Genomic DNA, 12,255 nt, shown 5'->3' on the forward strand with positions numbered 1-12,255 from the left:
TCCAACTTCCCTAAAACCCCTATTGTCTTCCACTGGGAACGCCTAAAACCCAAGGACCGGGATACTTCCTCAAACCTGATCAGCTCTAAACCCGGATCCGCCTTGGTCTTTGAGCAAGGTCACCTTACATGCAATGTCAACAGCGAAATCATTAACATGGGGTACGCTAGCAAGGAAATTTTGATTTGTCATTCCTACTTGGTAATGGCCCTCAGCATGGGCTGGGGGTGGTCTCCAGCCCCTGGTGCCCCTCCCCTCCAGCAGGACCTTCTGTCACGTCAGTGGGATTTGAGACTCAAGGTGTCTGCCTGCAGGGTGGGGGGTAGGGTGCTGCCCGGGGCCCCGGCTGGGAGCCACGCTGCTCTCCTCCACGCCAGGCCTAAGAGGGCCTTGGTACCTTTACGCCCAGCCCTGCCACAGCTGGGAGGAGCAGGGCCTGGGGCTTGAGCCTGAGGCCCGTCCCCTGCGGGCCCCCGGGCTGCGCCCTGGGAGAGTGCTGGCCTCCTGGGCCTCCCAGAGCTCTTCTGCCAGGCAGGGTGACCCACAGGTGGCACATGTGGAGGCGTGAGGAGTGTGCCCAGCTCGCTCTCTGCTGGGTACCTTTTCCACAGGGGGAGGAGGAGGCCTGGACTGAGGGGTGGTGGGCAGCATGAGGAGTGGGAGAGCCACCTGCTCAGGGCAGGAAGCAGAGTAGCAGGGCACAGTGGTGAGACAAAGTCAGCTGCCACCTGTGGGTGACCTGGGCGGGGGCCCTGGGGACCTGCTGCTCTGTCTGGGGAGCTGGGGCCCAGCCAGGCTGGGGTCCCCTGCCTGCCTCGCAGCGAGTGTCTGAGCAGCAGGTGGAGCCCAGGCCAGGCTGTCTGGAGCCCCAGGTGTGGGCACCGTGTTGCCTGCTGTCCAAGGGCTGGGTCCAGGCCCAGGCTTGCTCCTCGCGTCTGGCCGCCCAGGCATGGAGACGTGGTGGGTATCTTTCCCTGGAGTCCACCTCGGGCACTGTTTCCTAGACCTCTGAGAGCAGACAGGGTGGGGCAGCAAGGAGTGGCCGGGGGTACTCCTCAAGGCCACCAGCATGGTGGAGCATCATTCTGGCATGAAGGATGATGCCCACCTGGAGACCTCCATTTGCCCTGGGCTCGAGACCCTCCAAGAAGCAAACTGCAGGTCAGAGTTCTAGGCTGGCAGGGAGGTTCTCACTGCTGTCCCTGCTGTCCCAGGTCCCTGCTGTCCCAGGCCCCTGCAGCCAGCCTGGCCATCCAGGGAGTAGCTGGCTCTTGACCTGGGGCCCTTCCCAGGTCAGCCTTGTTGGTCCTCCTTCTGAGCCTTGTCTGGTTCGCAGGCTGGCCAGACAGGGCCGCTGGGGTCCCACTGTGCGTCCGGCACTGCTGACAGGACGCTGAGCCCCTCAGGGCTTGGTCTCAAGCCATCAGAGGAGGCAGCCTCGGTGGAAACCTCCGTGGGGCCGTCCCGGCCAGGCCCGCGCTTGGCGCGTTCTACCACGCGGCCTGCGCAGTGGTTTCATTAATGAGGTTCTGGCATTAAGTTAGTTAGAAGAGATCAAAATAAAACACACAGACAGTACCTTATTTTATATTGCTAGGTCCGAGACGGCTCGCCTCCCTGTTTCCCCGCCTCCAGCCGCCCAGCAGGGCAGCGAGGATTACTCTGGGCTAGCAGGAGAGAGAGAGAGCGAACACGCCAGGGAGCAGCCTTTTATTTGGGGGAACAAGAGATTCAGGGGAGAATTCCATCCAATGAAGGTTGAGGGGGGGCTGCACTCCAAGGTCAGGGTCAGTGATTGGGTCTCCGGGGTCAGTGGTCACGCACACCCCCACACGGATGGGCTCTCTCATCAGGAAAGGGTCGGGATAACTCCGACACAGCCAGAGTGCCTCAGGCCCTTAACGGGAGTCACCCAATCACGTGTCAGAATGGCTCCCCACAGCGCGTGTGTGCGATCTGTCAGGTGTGACGTGCTCACCCAGGAACACAGATGTGGATAGAAGCCTGGGTCTGACTGTGCCTGAGGGGCGCCATTGGTGAGAGGTTCTGGCAGTGGGACAGCTGTCCCTCCCGGACGGCCCTGAACCCTCTGCAGGCCCCGTGGGGACTCGTCCCTTCTTTCTGCATACAACCTCAGGCTTCAGGCGGGCGTTAGAGAGGCAGGCCAACAGGGCTGTCTTAGGTGAACCTGTGCTCTACCGTGAGTGGGAAGCCTCCCCTTTCGAGCCCAAGACCTCAGCTGACCCTGCCCTCCTGTGGCCTGGGTCCAGCCTGGCGAGTGGGGACACAGCCCCTTGCTGAGTGGGTCCCTGGGCTCCTTGCAGCTGCAGTATGCCTGCAATCCCTGGTGCATGGGGTGCTGTGGGGTGAGGGAGAAGTGGGGTGCTAGGTCCAGGCAGGCTGAGGGAGGGGAGGCCCGGGGAGGAGGGTGGAGGCTGTTTGAAAACCAACTAGTGTTGGCACCAGGAGCCCTGGGGTTGTCATGGCGACTGGGATGCATCCCTCTCCCCCACTCCCAACCCCTAGAGTGCAGCTGGCCCTAATAGGGCCTCCTCTCTGGGCTGCTGGGCTCCCAGCCAGAGGTGATCAGCCGTCGGCAAGGGCTCCGTCTCCTGAGGCCTGGCGTCCCACCTGTGGCATGGGGGAGGATGGCCGTGAGCCTCACGTCCGGGGACAGGATGCTGAGCAGAGCCGGCAGGCAGAGGGAGCCTGACCCTCAGTGACATCTGTCTGTGGCAGAAGTGGCTTTCTTAGAGTTGCCGTGGCCTCCCGAGTCTGCCCTGGGTGTCCCTGACCAGGGGCTGTGGAGCAGGGAAGGCTCTGTGTGGGCGCGAGAGGGCACTGCAGGAGAAGGGGCTGAGAGGAGCAGGAGAGGCCCCTCCAGGAGGGTGACATTCAGGAGGTGGTGTCAGGCCGACTGGGACCCACTGAGGGGAAAGGACGTCGGATCCCTACCTCATGCCTCACACTGGAACAGACGCCAGAGACCATGTGCCTAAACAGGAAGCAGGGCACAGACTGGCTCCTTACTGTGAAAACCTGCAAGTCAGCAGGAGGGAATCCACCGCGTCCGGACCGCAGGACGGCCAGCCGCAGCCACGGTGGACTCTCCTGTCCCCCTGGGAGCGCTGGAAGATGGAGACAAGGTCGCAGTCCACCGAACTGGATACAGTGTGGGGGACAGCCCTCCGGGGACGGAAATGGGCACAGTCTCCAGCAGAACACTGGCATCTCCAGCAAAGGGTAGGCCGAGGGACATCTCGGTCCATCTCAGACTCACAGTCGCCCTTCTGGGAACTCATCCTGAAGACAGATTTGTGCCAAAGGTCAAACCTTGAGGTTACCAGGCCATGACTGCAGGTGGCAGGAAATGGCAGAGCTGCTCCCTCTCAGCTCGGGCAGAATCCAGGACCTGAGGCACCCCAGAGGTGGCCTGCGATGGCTGGCATGGAACCGTCTCCAAGGTACAGCACGAGGTCCTGGAAACAAACCCGAGACAGAGCACATGACGGTGGGTGGCGTTCGTGCCCCAAGTTCCTCAGCTATTTGGGGGCGGGAGACCTGGGGTGGGGGAGGCTGAGCTTCCTCATCCCGAGGTCCTTGACCGCACTCATTCAGATTCTGTCAGATTTTTAAATATTCACACGGCACAATGAGATGCTCTGGAGATAAGGCAATTGAAATACGCAGCTCCTCTGTGACCCGCGCACCTTCACGTGGCCTGAAGGGAGTCTCCTAGAGTCTTAGGAGCCCATGTCGTCACAGCCACGCGACACGTGAGTGTAGTGTGGATTATTCCCCCTGTGCTGATCCACCAGCCGGCCAGCACTCAGACAGCAGGTTCTGGGCTCCAGGTTGTTAGACTGGGAGCTCAGCTCGCCCAGGGCAGGCACAGAGCACCAGGAGCATTCGGGCTGGTGTCAAGTGGGACCCCTCAGCGATGGACACAAGAGCCCCTCAGCAATGGACACAGGAGCCCCTAGGGATGGACACAGGAGCCCCTCAGCGATGGACACAGGAGCCCCTCAGCAATGGACACAGGAGCCCCTAGGGATGGACACAGGAGCCCCTCGGGGATGCACACAGGAGCCCCTAGGGATGGACACAGGAGCCCCTCGGGGATGGACACAGGAGCCCCTCGGGATGGACACAGGAGACCCTCAGCGATGGACACAGGAGCCCCTAGGGATGGACACAGGAGCCCCTCGGGATGGACACAGGAGCCCCTCGGGGATGGACACAGGAGACCCTCAGCGATGGACACAGGAGCCGCGGGATGCGCATGGGGAAATGCTGTCACAGTAATGGCACAGGGACCTGTGTTTCTGTTCTGCCCCTTTTTCTCTGAGACAGGTTCTACTTTCCTAATATTCTGAAAATCCTGCCCGTCACTGTATGAGGTGGCCACGCCTGTGACCCCTACCAGCTGGGAGCTGAGGCAGCAGGGGCAGTTCCAGGCCAGCCAGGACAAGTTGGTTTGGTCCTGTGTCGAAATAGACATGAAAAGGTCTGGTGCAAGGCGCACCTGGCCTCATCCTCAGTCCCTCCACCACAATCCCCCCCCACCGCCTGTCCTTGTGGACCAGCTGGGCAGGGGTGGGAAGGGCCCACTGTGGTGGGCCATGAGGTGCCATCCAGGGTGAGGGCACATGTGCTGTGGGTTGCCCGTGAGGGGCGTTGGCTCTGGAGGGCTGGGACCTGGCTGCTGTGCTAAGGGCCTGGGGCCACTCGTATGGGCTGCCCAGGATTTCTGCTTCGGGCCAGTGTCTAGCACCTCAGTCTTGCTGCCACGGCTGGTGAGCCCCTGCAGGCTCACACAGCCCATCCCCGGCCAGAACCAAACAGGAAATAAGTGGCCGGGGAGAGCCTGTCCCCACCTCTGACCTTCCTCCCAGGTGGCGGCTGGCTCCGTGTCCTCTGCCTGCCCGATCAGGTCTGACCCTGGGTCCAAACCCCCCTTTCCATGAGGACGCCAGTCACGCAGGGTCAGCATCTGCCCTATAGCCGCGCGACCCCGGAGCCAGGTCCCCATGTGGGGACGTGGGCTTGGGCCCCAGGGTGTCTGTCGCAGGGCACAGTTCAACCCCTGGGATTCTCGCCCGCCTTCGTACCACCTGAGAGCAGCCACAGGCAGGCCGAGGGAGCCCGTCCTCCCGGGGTGAGCGGGGCCTGCAGTGACGGGCACGAGTCCCTCTGCTTGCAGCCTGACCTCCTGCCTACCCGCTGCGTCTCTTCACTTCCACGGGCCTCGGTTTCCTCACCCGGGGAGCTGTGGGGACTCCACTCCCTGCCTGTGCCCCGTGGCCCTGTTCCTGGTGTGCCCTCGTAGCTGGGCTCCCAGTCAGCCCATGATGCTCTGTCCACGGCCGTCCCCCACCAGCCCTGTCTCTGATGTCACGGCAAGTGTTCATCCAGATGGGTGCGGATGAGGGGGACAGATGCGGGGGATGGGGAGGGAAGGAGAACCCGGATCCAGAGGTCTGTCAGAGGCTCCCTGCCTGGCCTCCAGGTGGCCCCGTTACTGTCCAGCTGTGGCCCCTCACCTGCCCTGTGTCCTGGACTCTTCCTGGGCCCCCAGCAAGCAGCTTAACCTCATCTGCAAAATGCGGGCCTTCCTGAGCCCATGGGGGGCTGCGTGGGAGGGGCTGAGCCGGGCAGGTGGCCCCCCCGCAGCCTCAGGGAAGGGGTTCCCCGAGTGTCCCCTGCAGTCCTTGGCCAGGAGGTTGAAGCAGGACAGTGACATGAGGAGAGTGAGGGATGCTGGTGTTTGTTAACTGGTTTCCTTGGGCCTCGGCGGGAGCCTGGGTGGAGCCTGGGTGGAGCGGGTCTGGGAGGCAGTGGCGCTGGCCTCGCGCTGCTCCCCCTCCACTTAGCGCCCTCGATGGCCACGCGAGTCTCTTTAGCTGGAAGCAGCTCCTCGGTGTTGACTAAAGCCCGCGAGAGGGTGGGTGGCTCCGCCAGTGCCGTGCAGAGGACCCTGCTCAGGGACTGGCCCCTGCCTTGTCTCACCTGGATCTGGCTCTCGCCCGCCAGCTTTTCTTCAAGGGAAAGGCGTATCTATGCTGCCCAGAGATGCTTTGTCCCTCCACTGTCTAGATGATGGGGACGCAGACAGGGTGGCCCTGCTTTCCTGGGACTCAGGGTTAGCAGGAGATGGCTCGGCACGCCAGCAGTTGACGGAGAGGACGGTTCTGTCTCAAGGCAGATCTGAGGCTTCTCGAAGCTCTGGGCAGGGATCTCACCTCAACTGCAGGTGCACGCAGGAAGGCTTTGGGGTGGGGCCGTGGCACCTGGGGTCTTAGGGAGAGCTGAGTCAGGTCAGGTGAGGGGGACAGAGAGGGGGAGAGAGCAGTGGGTCCAGGAAGAGCCACCGGCCTGCAGGGTACACGTGCTGTGTGACAAAGCCAGCCCTCGGCGGGAGGCCTGGGCCAAATCTATGAGGACAAAGGCATCTGTCCCTGGAGCGTGACTCGGGGGTCTGTGGGCTCCCAAGTGCTGCGGTTGACTAGCAATGCCTGCCGTGGTCAGAGGAAGGCAGGACGTGGCCACACACCTGCCACGGTGTGCCCTCCTCTAAAGTCCCGGGGGTAAAGCTGTTGTGGAAAAGAGCCAGTGGACCCGTGTCCTGAACCCAGGCTCAGCTGCCGGTGCTGCCCGTGGCATCAGAGTCAGAGGTGCAAACAGACATGGCAGAATGCCTTCCTCTCCCACCAGGAAGCCCCTTCCCTGCAGGCTCAGGAGACGGGCCGGAGGTGAAAAGGGCATTCTGAAGGCACCTGGAGCAGACTTCCTGCCTCTGGAGCCTCGCTGTGGCTCCGGGGCTTCCTCTGCCAGAGACCCCCAGGTCCTGCCCTGGCCCCCGAGTAGTACCTGCTCCCCGTCCTGGCAGGCACTGGAGGCAGAAGCCCCTCTGCCCATCCTAAAGGCCTGGGCGGGTGTCCTGGAGTCCAGCCTGAGCCTCCACAGCGAGCCTGGCCCCAGGAGGAGAGCCAGGCAGAGCCAAGGTGCCGGGCGCCCAAGTTTCCTGGGTGCTGACAGACGGCCACTTACCAAGGGCTGGGCTCACACTTGTTCTCCCGTGTTCTGTAGGGCACAGCGGCACAGCCTGTCATCCAGCTACTTGGGAGGCCGAGGAGGGGAATCCTGGGTTCTCTGAGCCTAGGCAACTTAGCAAACTCCCACAATAAAAAGGGCTGGGTGTAGCTACGGTAGGGTGCCTGCCTCATGGGCGCAAGGCCTTGGGTTCCGTCCCCAGCACCACATGCACAAGAGTCAAAACTGTCTCTCTGGACTATCAGCAGGGTGGAGGCAGGGTTGCTCCCTCTTGGGGGCTCCTTTCCTTCCAGCCTCCCAACAGGCACCCCTCAGGAACAAGCAAGATCTGCAGACGGCAGGCGACCCCGGGTGCACGCAGCCCAGCTCTGGGGTCGACCGTCCCTCACCTGCCGGGGCACCCGCGTCTCCAGCAGCAGTTTTATCGAGTCTGTGTCTGACGGACGTTGGTGCCCTGGCACCTTTCTGGGGCTGCGTGGCTGTTTCTGTCACTGTCCTAGAGAGGTTCTCCTCATGGTGCCCGCGTCCGTGGTCACACGCCTCGTGCCTGTGTGCACAGGGCACCCAGTGCAGGCGCAGGACGTGCTGGCACTCACTGACACCCGCTGTGCAGACACACGCCTTCTTCCTGGGGTGCAGGTCCCCTGGCTCTGGTCCGAGCTGGGCACCATTCCGATCGTCCATCCTCGGCTTACTTCGGTTGCATGGCCTCCCGGCTGGCCGGCCTGTGCCTGGGAACTCCCTGTTCTGGCCTGTGTGTGCAGTGCCCTGCAGGAGGACCCAGCTGCCTTTGCCCACTGGGTGCCTGGTCCCAGCTGGCCTCTGCCAGTAAAGTGCCTCCTCCTGGCTGTGGACGTCAGCCCACACCATCCCAGCTGGGCAGGGAGACCTGTCCCAGGCACATCTCCTCCCAGAGTGTGGCTCAGAGAGAGCCGGGTCATGGAGCTCATCCAAGTTTTTGGCGGCCACCTCTGCTCCACGTTGCAGAGCTGGTCCTGGGGGCCACACCCATAGGACCTGCTGGGCGCAGATGATCAGCCTGTGTGCAGGGCGCGAAGAGCAGGAAGAGTTGTCAACACAGCCACATGGAGTGGCTCGCCCTGCCTCTTGTCAGAGAAGACGCTGGACGCCACCTGCCCCACACCATCCAGGTCCACCTGGGAAAGGGCCGCCGTGAGCCACACTGGGCCCTGCTGCGTGGACTCTGCTGCACTCACTTTCTGTGGCCGCAGCAGCCCCCATCAGGGTCTTCGCAGAAACCCCCAGAGCCCGTCGTTTGTACAGTGAGTGTGCATTAGTAACAGTGAGGAAGCCCCGGAGTCCTGGGGGGGGGGGAAGATTCCTCCAGGTCAGAGCCTGGGCTGCCCCCTCTTCTGAGCCAAGTGCAGGGTGAGCAGCCCGAGGACAGCGAGCCCTGGCTCTTCCAGAAGGGCCTCCTCTGCTCTCCAGCCTGGGCTCGGAGTCCCCAGCCTCACCTCCCCAGGACTCAATCTCTTGATCACTGTGTGCCTCCTGCTCGGGGCCTACCCCAGACCCGGGGACAAAGGTGACCGGGAGCTTCCTGGGGGAAGTTGAGACGCTCAGTCTCTGGGTGGAGGCCTCAGGAACACTCGCCTGGGCAGATTCAAGTCTCCCTTACCAACTAACAACCCTGTGAGGCAGGAGTTCCCAGCAAGAACCCGGGATTGGAGGGGACCGGGCCCAGCTGCCCAGCAGCCGTGTGGTGCAGCCTGAGGTCAGCCCTGGCCCAGTGCCAGCATTTCACCCGAAGTAAAGGGGCTGGGTCCTGAGACAGTGGCAGGTGTTTTGTCCGCATTGAATGGTGGCTTAGAACCTCACAGGTCACTGGTGGGACTGGAGGGAAAGGTAAGGGCACAGGGTCTCCCTTGGGGGTGATGCAATGTTGGAGGTGATGGCTGCACCCACGCTGAAGGCCAGTGGGTGGTGTCCCTCCATGTCATGTGACTTCCACTTGGTGAGGGAAAAGTAAAAAGAAAGAAAACCTTAAAAAGTCTGTTTGGCATGAGGTTTCCAGAATGAGTGGAGACAAAATGGACTGTTGGCTGGGAGGGGGTGACCGATAGAGGCCACAGGTCCCCTTGGGGCAGGAGCACCTTGGACGGTGGCACAGCTCTGCGTGCCTGGGAGCCACCCTGAGGCGGGTGCAGGCCTGTGGGTTATTTCTCAGTGAAACCACTGTGGCTAAGGAGACCCAGGGACCATGGCAGGGAGAGGCTGCCCGGCTGGGCGGTCAGTGAACTGGGGGGTGCGTCGCTTGCCTTGGGTCCTTGGCCACCCAGGCTCCCTGAGGCTGCAGCCAGGCCTGGTGTCTCCACAAGGGCAGGCCATGTTGGACCAATGCGTTGTCAACTTTGCAACCTTGCAGACCTCAGGGCACCCCACTGCTCTTGCTGGTTAGTGGGGCTGTCCATCTGGGCATCAGAGGAGGCACTGAGCAGCGGCAGGCAGGGGTGGCCACCCTGAGGCTGCCAGACTAGGGTGAGTGTAGATGTCCCGCAAAGTCCCCAGGTGGGGACTGCAGCAGAGAGCCCCAGGATCAGCACACAAGCTGAGCATCTGCGCCCAGCGGCCTGCAGCAACGGCTGCCACCGGCTCGTCAGAGAGAGTAAGTCAGGTATTGATGAGTGCTTTATTAACAGGTTTATCTCTGACTCCCTGCCCCCATTTTGTGTGATTACAAACACCAGATTCTCAAGGAATCTTCTAGAAGGTGGTCCTCATATTCCATGGGACATGCAGCCATAACTATGTTGAGAAATTACAGATTCTCCCATTTCCAAGAAATAAAACTATGCGAGGACAGAATCTTGCCAACGCTAAATTCCGGCCCAGGGCTTCCTCCCGGGTCTCTGGGGCTTCCTCCCAGCAGTATGGCAGAGCCAGGGCAGGAGCCTGGGAGCCACGGGCTCCTCTGCCTTGCTTCACTTCCTGGAAGCATGTCTGGTGGCGGTTTATATTTCTGTGTCTGCATCCATGACAGAGTCACCTTCTCCGGGAAAGTTGTTCCTGTTAGCACCGAGGGATTTTGAAGAGACCAAACCCGGTTCCTCCCGAGGTTCGAGGGTTTCCAGGCTTAGCCCGTGGACCCCTAGTGACAGGTGCTGCAGGGAGAGGGATCAGGCAGCTTAGGGCTACAGAGGACTCAGAGTGTCCCCAACAGGCGTCCAACCCAGTCCTGAGCATGCTGGTGTCAGGGGCAGGGCCTTTGGCAGGTGACCAGGTCACGAGGGTGCAGACCCCACAATGGGATCAGCGCCTTCTAAGAGGAGGCCCCAGAGAGGTCCCTGCCCCTTTCTCCATGCAAGGACACAGTGGGAAGGTGTCATCCGTGCGCTAGAAAGCGGGTTCTCCCTGCTGGCACCTGGATCTTAGACCTGCAGTCCCCAGACTGGGGCCGGGGTGCCTTGGCCACTGTGGCCTTGGCCAGCCTGCAGGAATGAGTGGGACGAGGCCACCAGAGCAGAGCTGGGGGCAGCCCACAGCCGCCCAGCTCGCTTGCCGTCACATGGGCACTGGCGTCTCCTTCTGTCAGCGGGGAGCCCGCCCACCCACACCTAGGGTCGTCCTGGGCCAGAGTTGATGGGGGGTGCTGACAGGAGGGCATCAGGGCACTCCTGCCGCAGGACTCATTGGTGTCCCCTGTCATGGCACCCCTGGGGTGTGGCACCACCCTGGCCTGGGCTCCCTGTGCACACATGCAGGACGCTGGTCGATAACGAGAACACACACATTCTGCAGCACATCTGACACGCCGGGGCTGGGGGATGGGTACCAGTGATGTTTGTTGAATGAATGAGAAAGGTCCGGAGGGCCGAAGGCAGCCACAGTGCACCAGCCTCCGCTCTTGGTCTTACTGGGTGTGCAGGATCGTGGGCACGAGGCCTCAACCCCACCACCTCTGCTTCCCGTCCCCCTTCTCATTCCTCCCGTATTCCCCCAGGACCTCCCACTCGCGGGCCAAGGCCGAGGCCGCCCTCACCGCGGCTCAGAAAGCGCAGGAGGAAGCCCGGATCGCCAGGATCACTGCCAAAGAGTTCTCTCCTTCCTTCCAGCACAGGGAGAACGGTGAGTCTGCTGCCCCCCAGGCTTCAAAGGCTGGGTGCCTGCTGGGTGGTCAGGGCATCAGGTGTGTCCCCGTGCCACAAGCCAGCTGGCCTCACATGGGTTCTGCCCCAGAAGCTGACATCCTACTGGTGGTCACCGCTCTTACTGGAGCTGCATGTCCCGGCAGGGCCTCCTCAAAATTTCAGGTGGCCCCAGGGTCCATGTGTCTGTTTCCAGGTGTGCTGCCTCTCCCTGTATGCTGCCGTCTTTCTAGAACACTCTGTGATAATGGATATTTCCATCTGTTTGCTGTAACGTGGCAGCCACTAGCCTTGCGTGGTGAGAGACTAAGGAGCTGGCCCTAGTTTCATTCAGTCTTAACTTGTCTGCTTTTAGATGCAAATGGCCTTGTGTGGCCACTGGCTGCTGCATTGGCAGGTGAGGCTCTGAGTACTGGACAGCAACTCCTTCCATGTCCCATCAGGTTCAGGAACCTCAGCCTTCCCTGCAGGGGCCCATGGGGACCGTGTGTTCTCTTCTGCACTCCATACGACAGGCCCCAGGGTCATGAAGGCCTGCTGTGGAGTGTAGTGGAGGGGCTGTGCTGGCAGAGGTCCGAGTCATGGCCCACTGGCTCCCAACCTGGCCTCTTTGGGAAGCCCAGGGGACAGGGCTCCCTCCTGTCTGCACCTCTGACCAGCACACGGGAGGGCTGAGTGGAAAGCTGCTGGCGTCTGGGGATGGATCCAACCCTGCAGCCCTGAGCTGCCTCCTGGCCTTGGGGCAGGGATGGAGCCAGGGGTCAGTGCTGGGCCAGCAGACAAATTGGTCCTCACTATCTGTTTTCTCTGGTGTCCTGCCTGTACTGGCCCCAGGGCGCCTCCCCCAGGTGTTCCCGGCCCAGACCTGGAATGTGGCCGTCATCCTTCCGCACTCTTCCCTGGTGGGTCCAGGGTCCTGGCTGAGCCTGCTGCTCCTAGCTAGAGGTACAGTCAGGAACACAGAGCACCCCTGGTCCCCACTGCCTGTGGCTGAGTCGGTGGACTCTGCTTTGTCCTTGATGGGACCTCAGCTGTGACCTTGGGCTAGGAAGTGGCGTCCTGACAGGTCTGCATTCTTGTGAGTTGCCCACCCCTC

At 61.9% G+C, this 12,255-nt stretch overlaps 1 protein-coding gene across 1 annotated transcript in view; it reads left to right on the forward strand.

Annotated features, from left to right (window-relative positions):
* Nucleotides 1–1,069: 1,069 nt before the first annotated feature.
* The window catches only part of LOC308631638 (junctophilin-3-like), a gene marked incomplete at both ends in the record, with an annotated part of 45,736 nt that continues 34,550 nt past the window's right edge, over nucleotides 1,070–12,255 (forward strand). The window contains 2 exon segments of the mRNA XM_081263020.1: nucleotides 1,070–1,161; nucleotides 11,015–11,139. Of these exon segments, the coding sequence (XP_081119146.1) occupies nucleotides 1,070–1,161; nucleotides 11,015–11,139 (217 nt within the window).

Source organism: Spermophilus citellus, assembly GCF_964194105.1.
Source record: "Spermophilus citellus genome assembly, chromosome: 12".
NCBI lineage: Eukaryota > Metazoa > Chordata > Mammalia > Rodentia > Sciuridae > Spermophilus > Spermophilus citellus.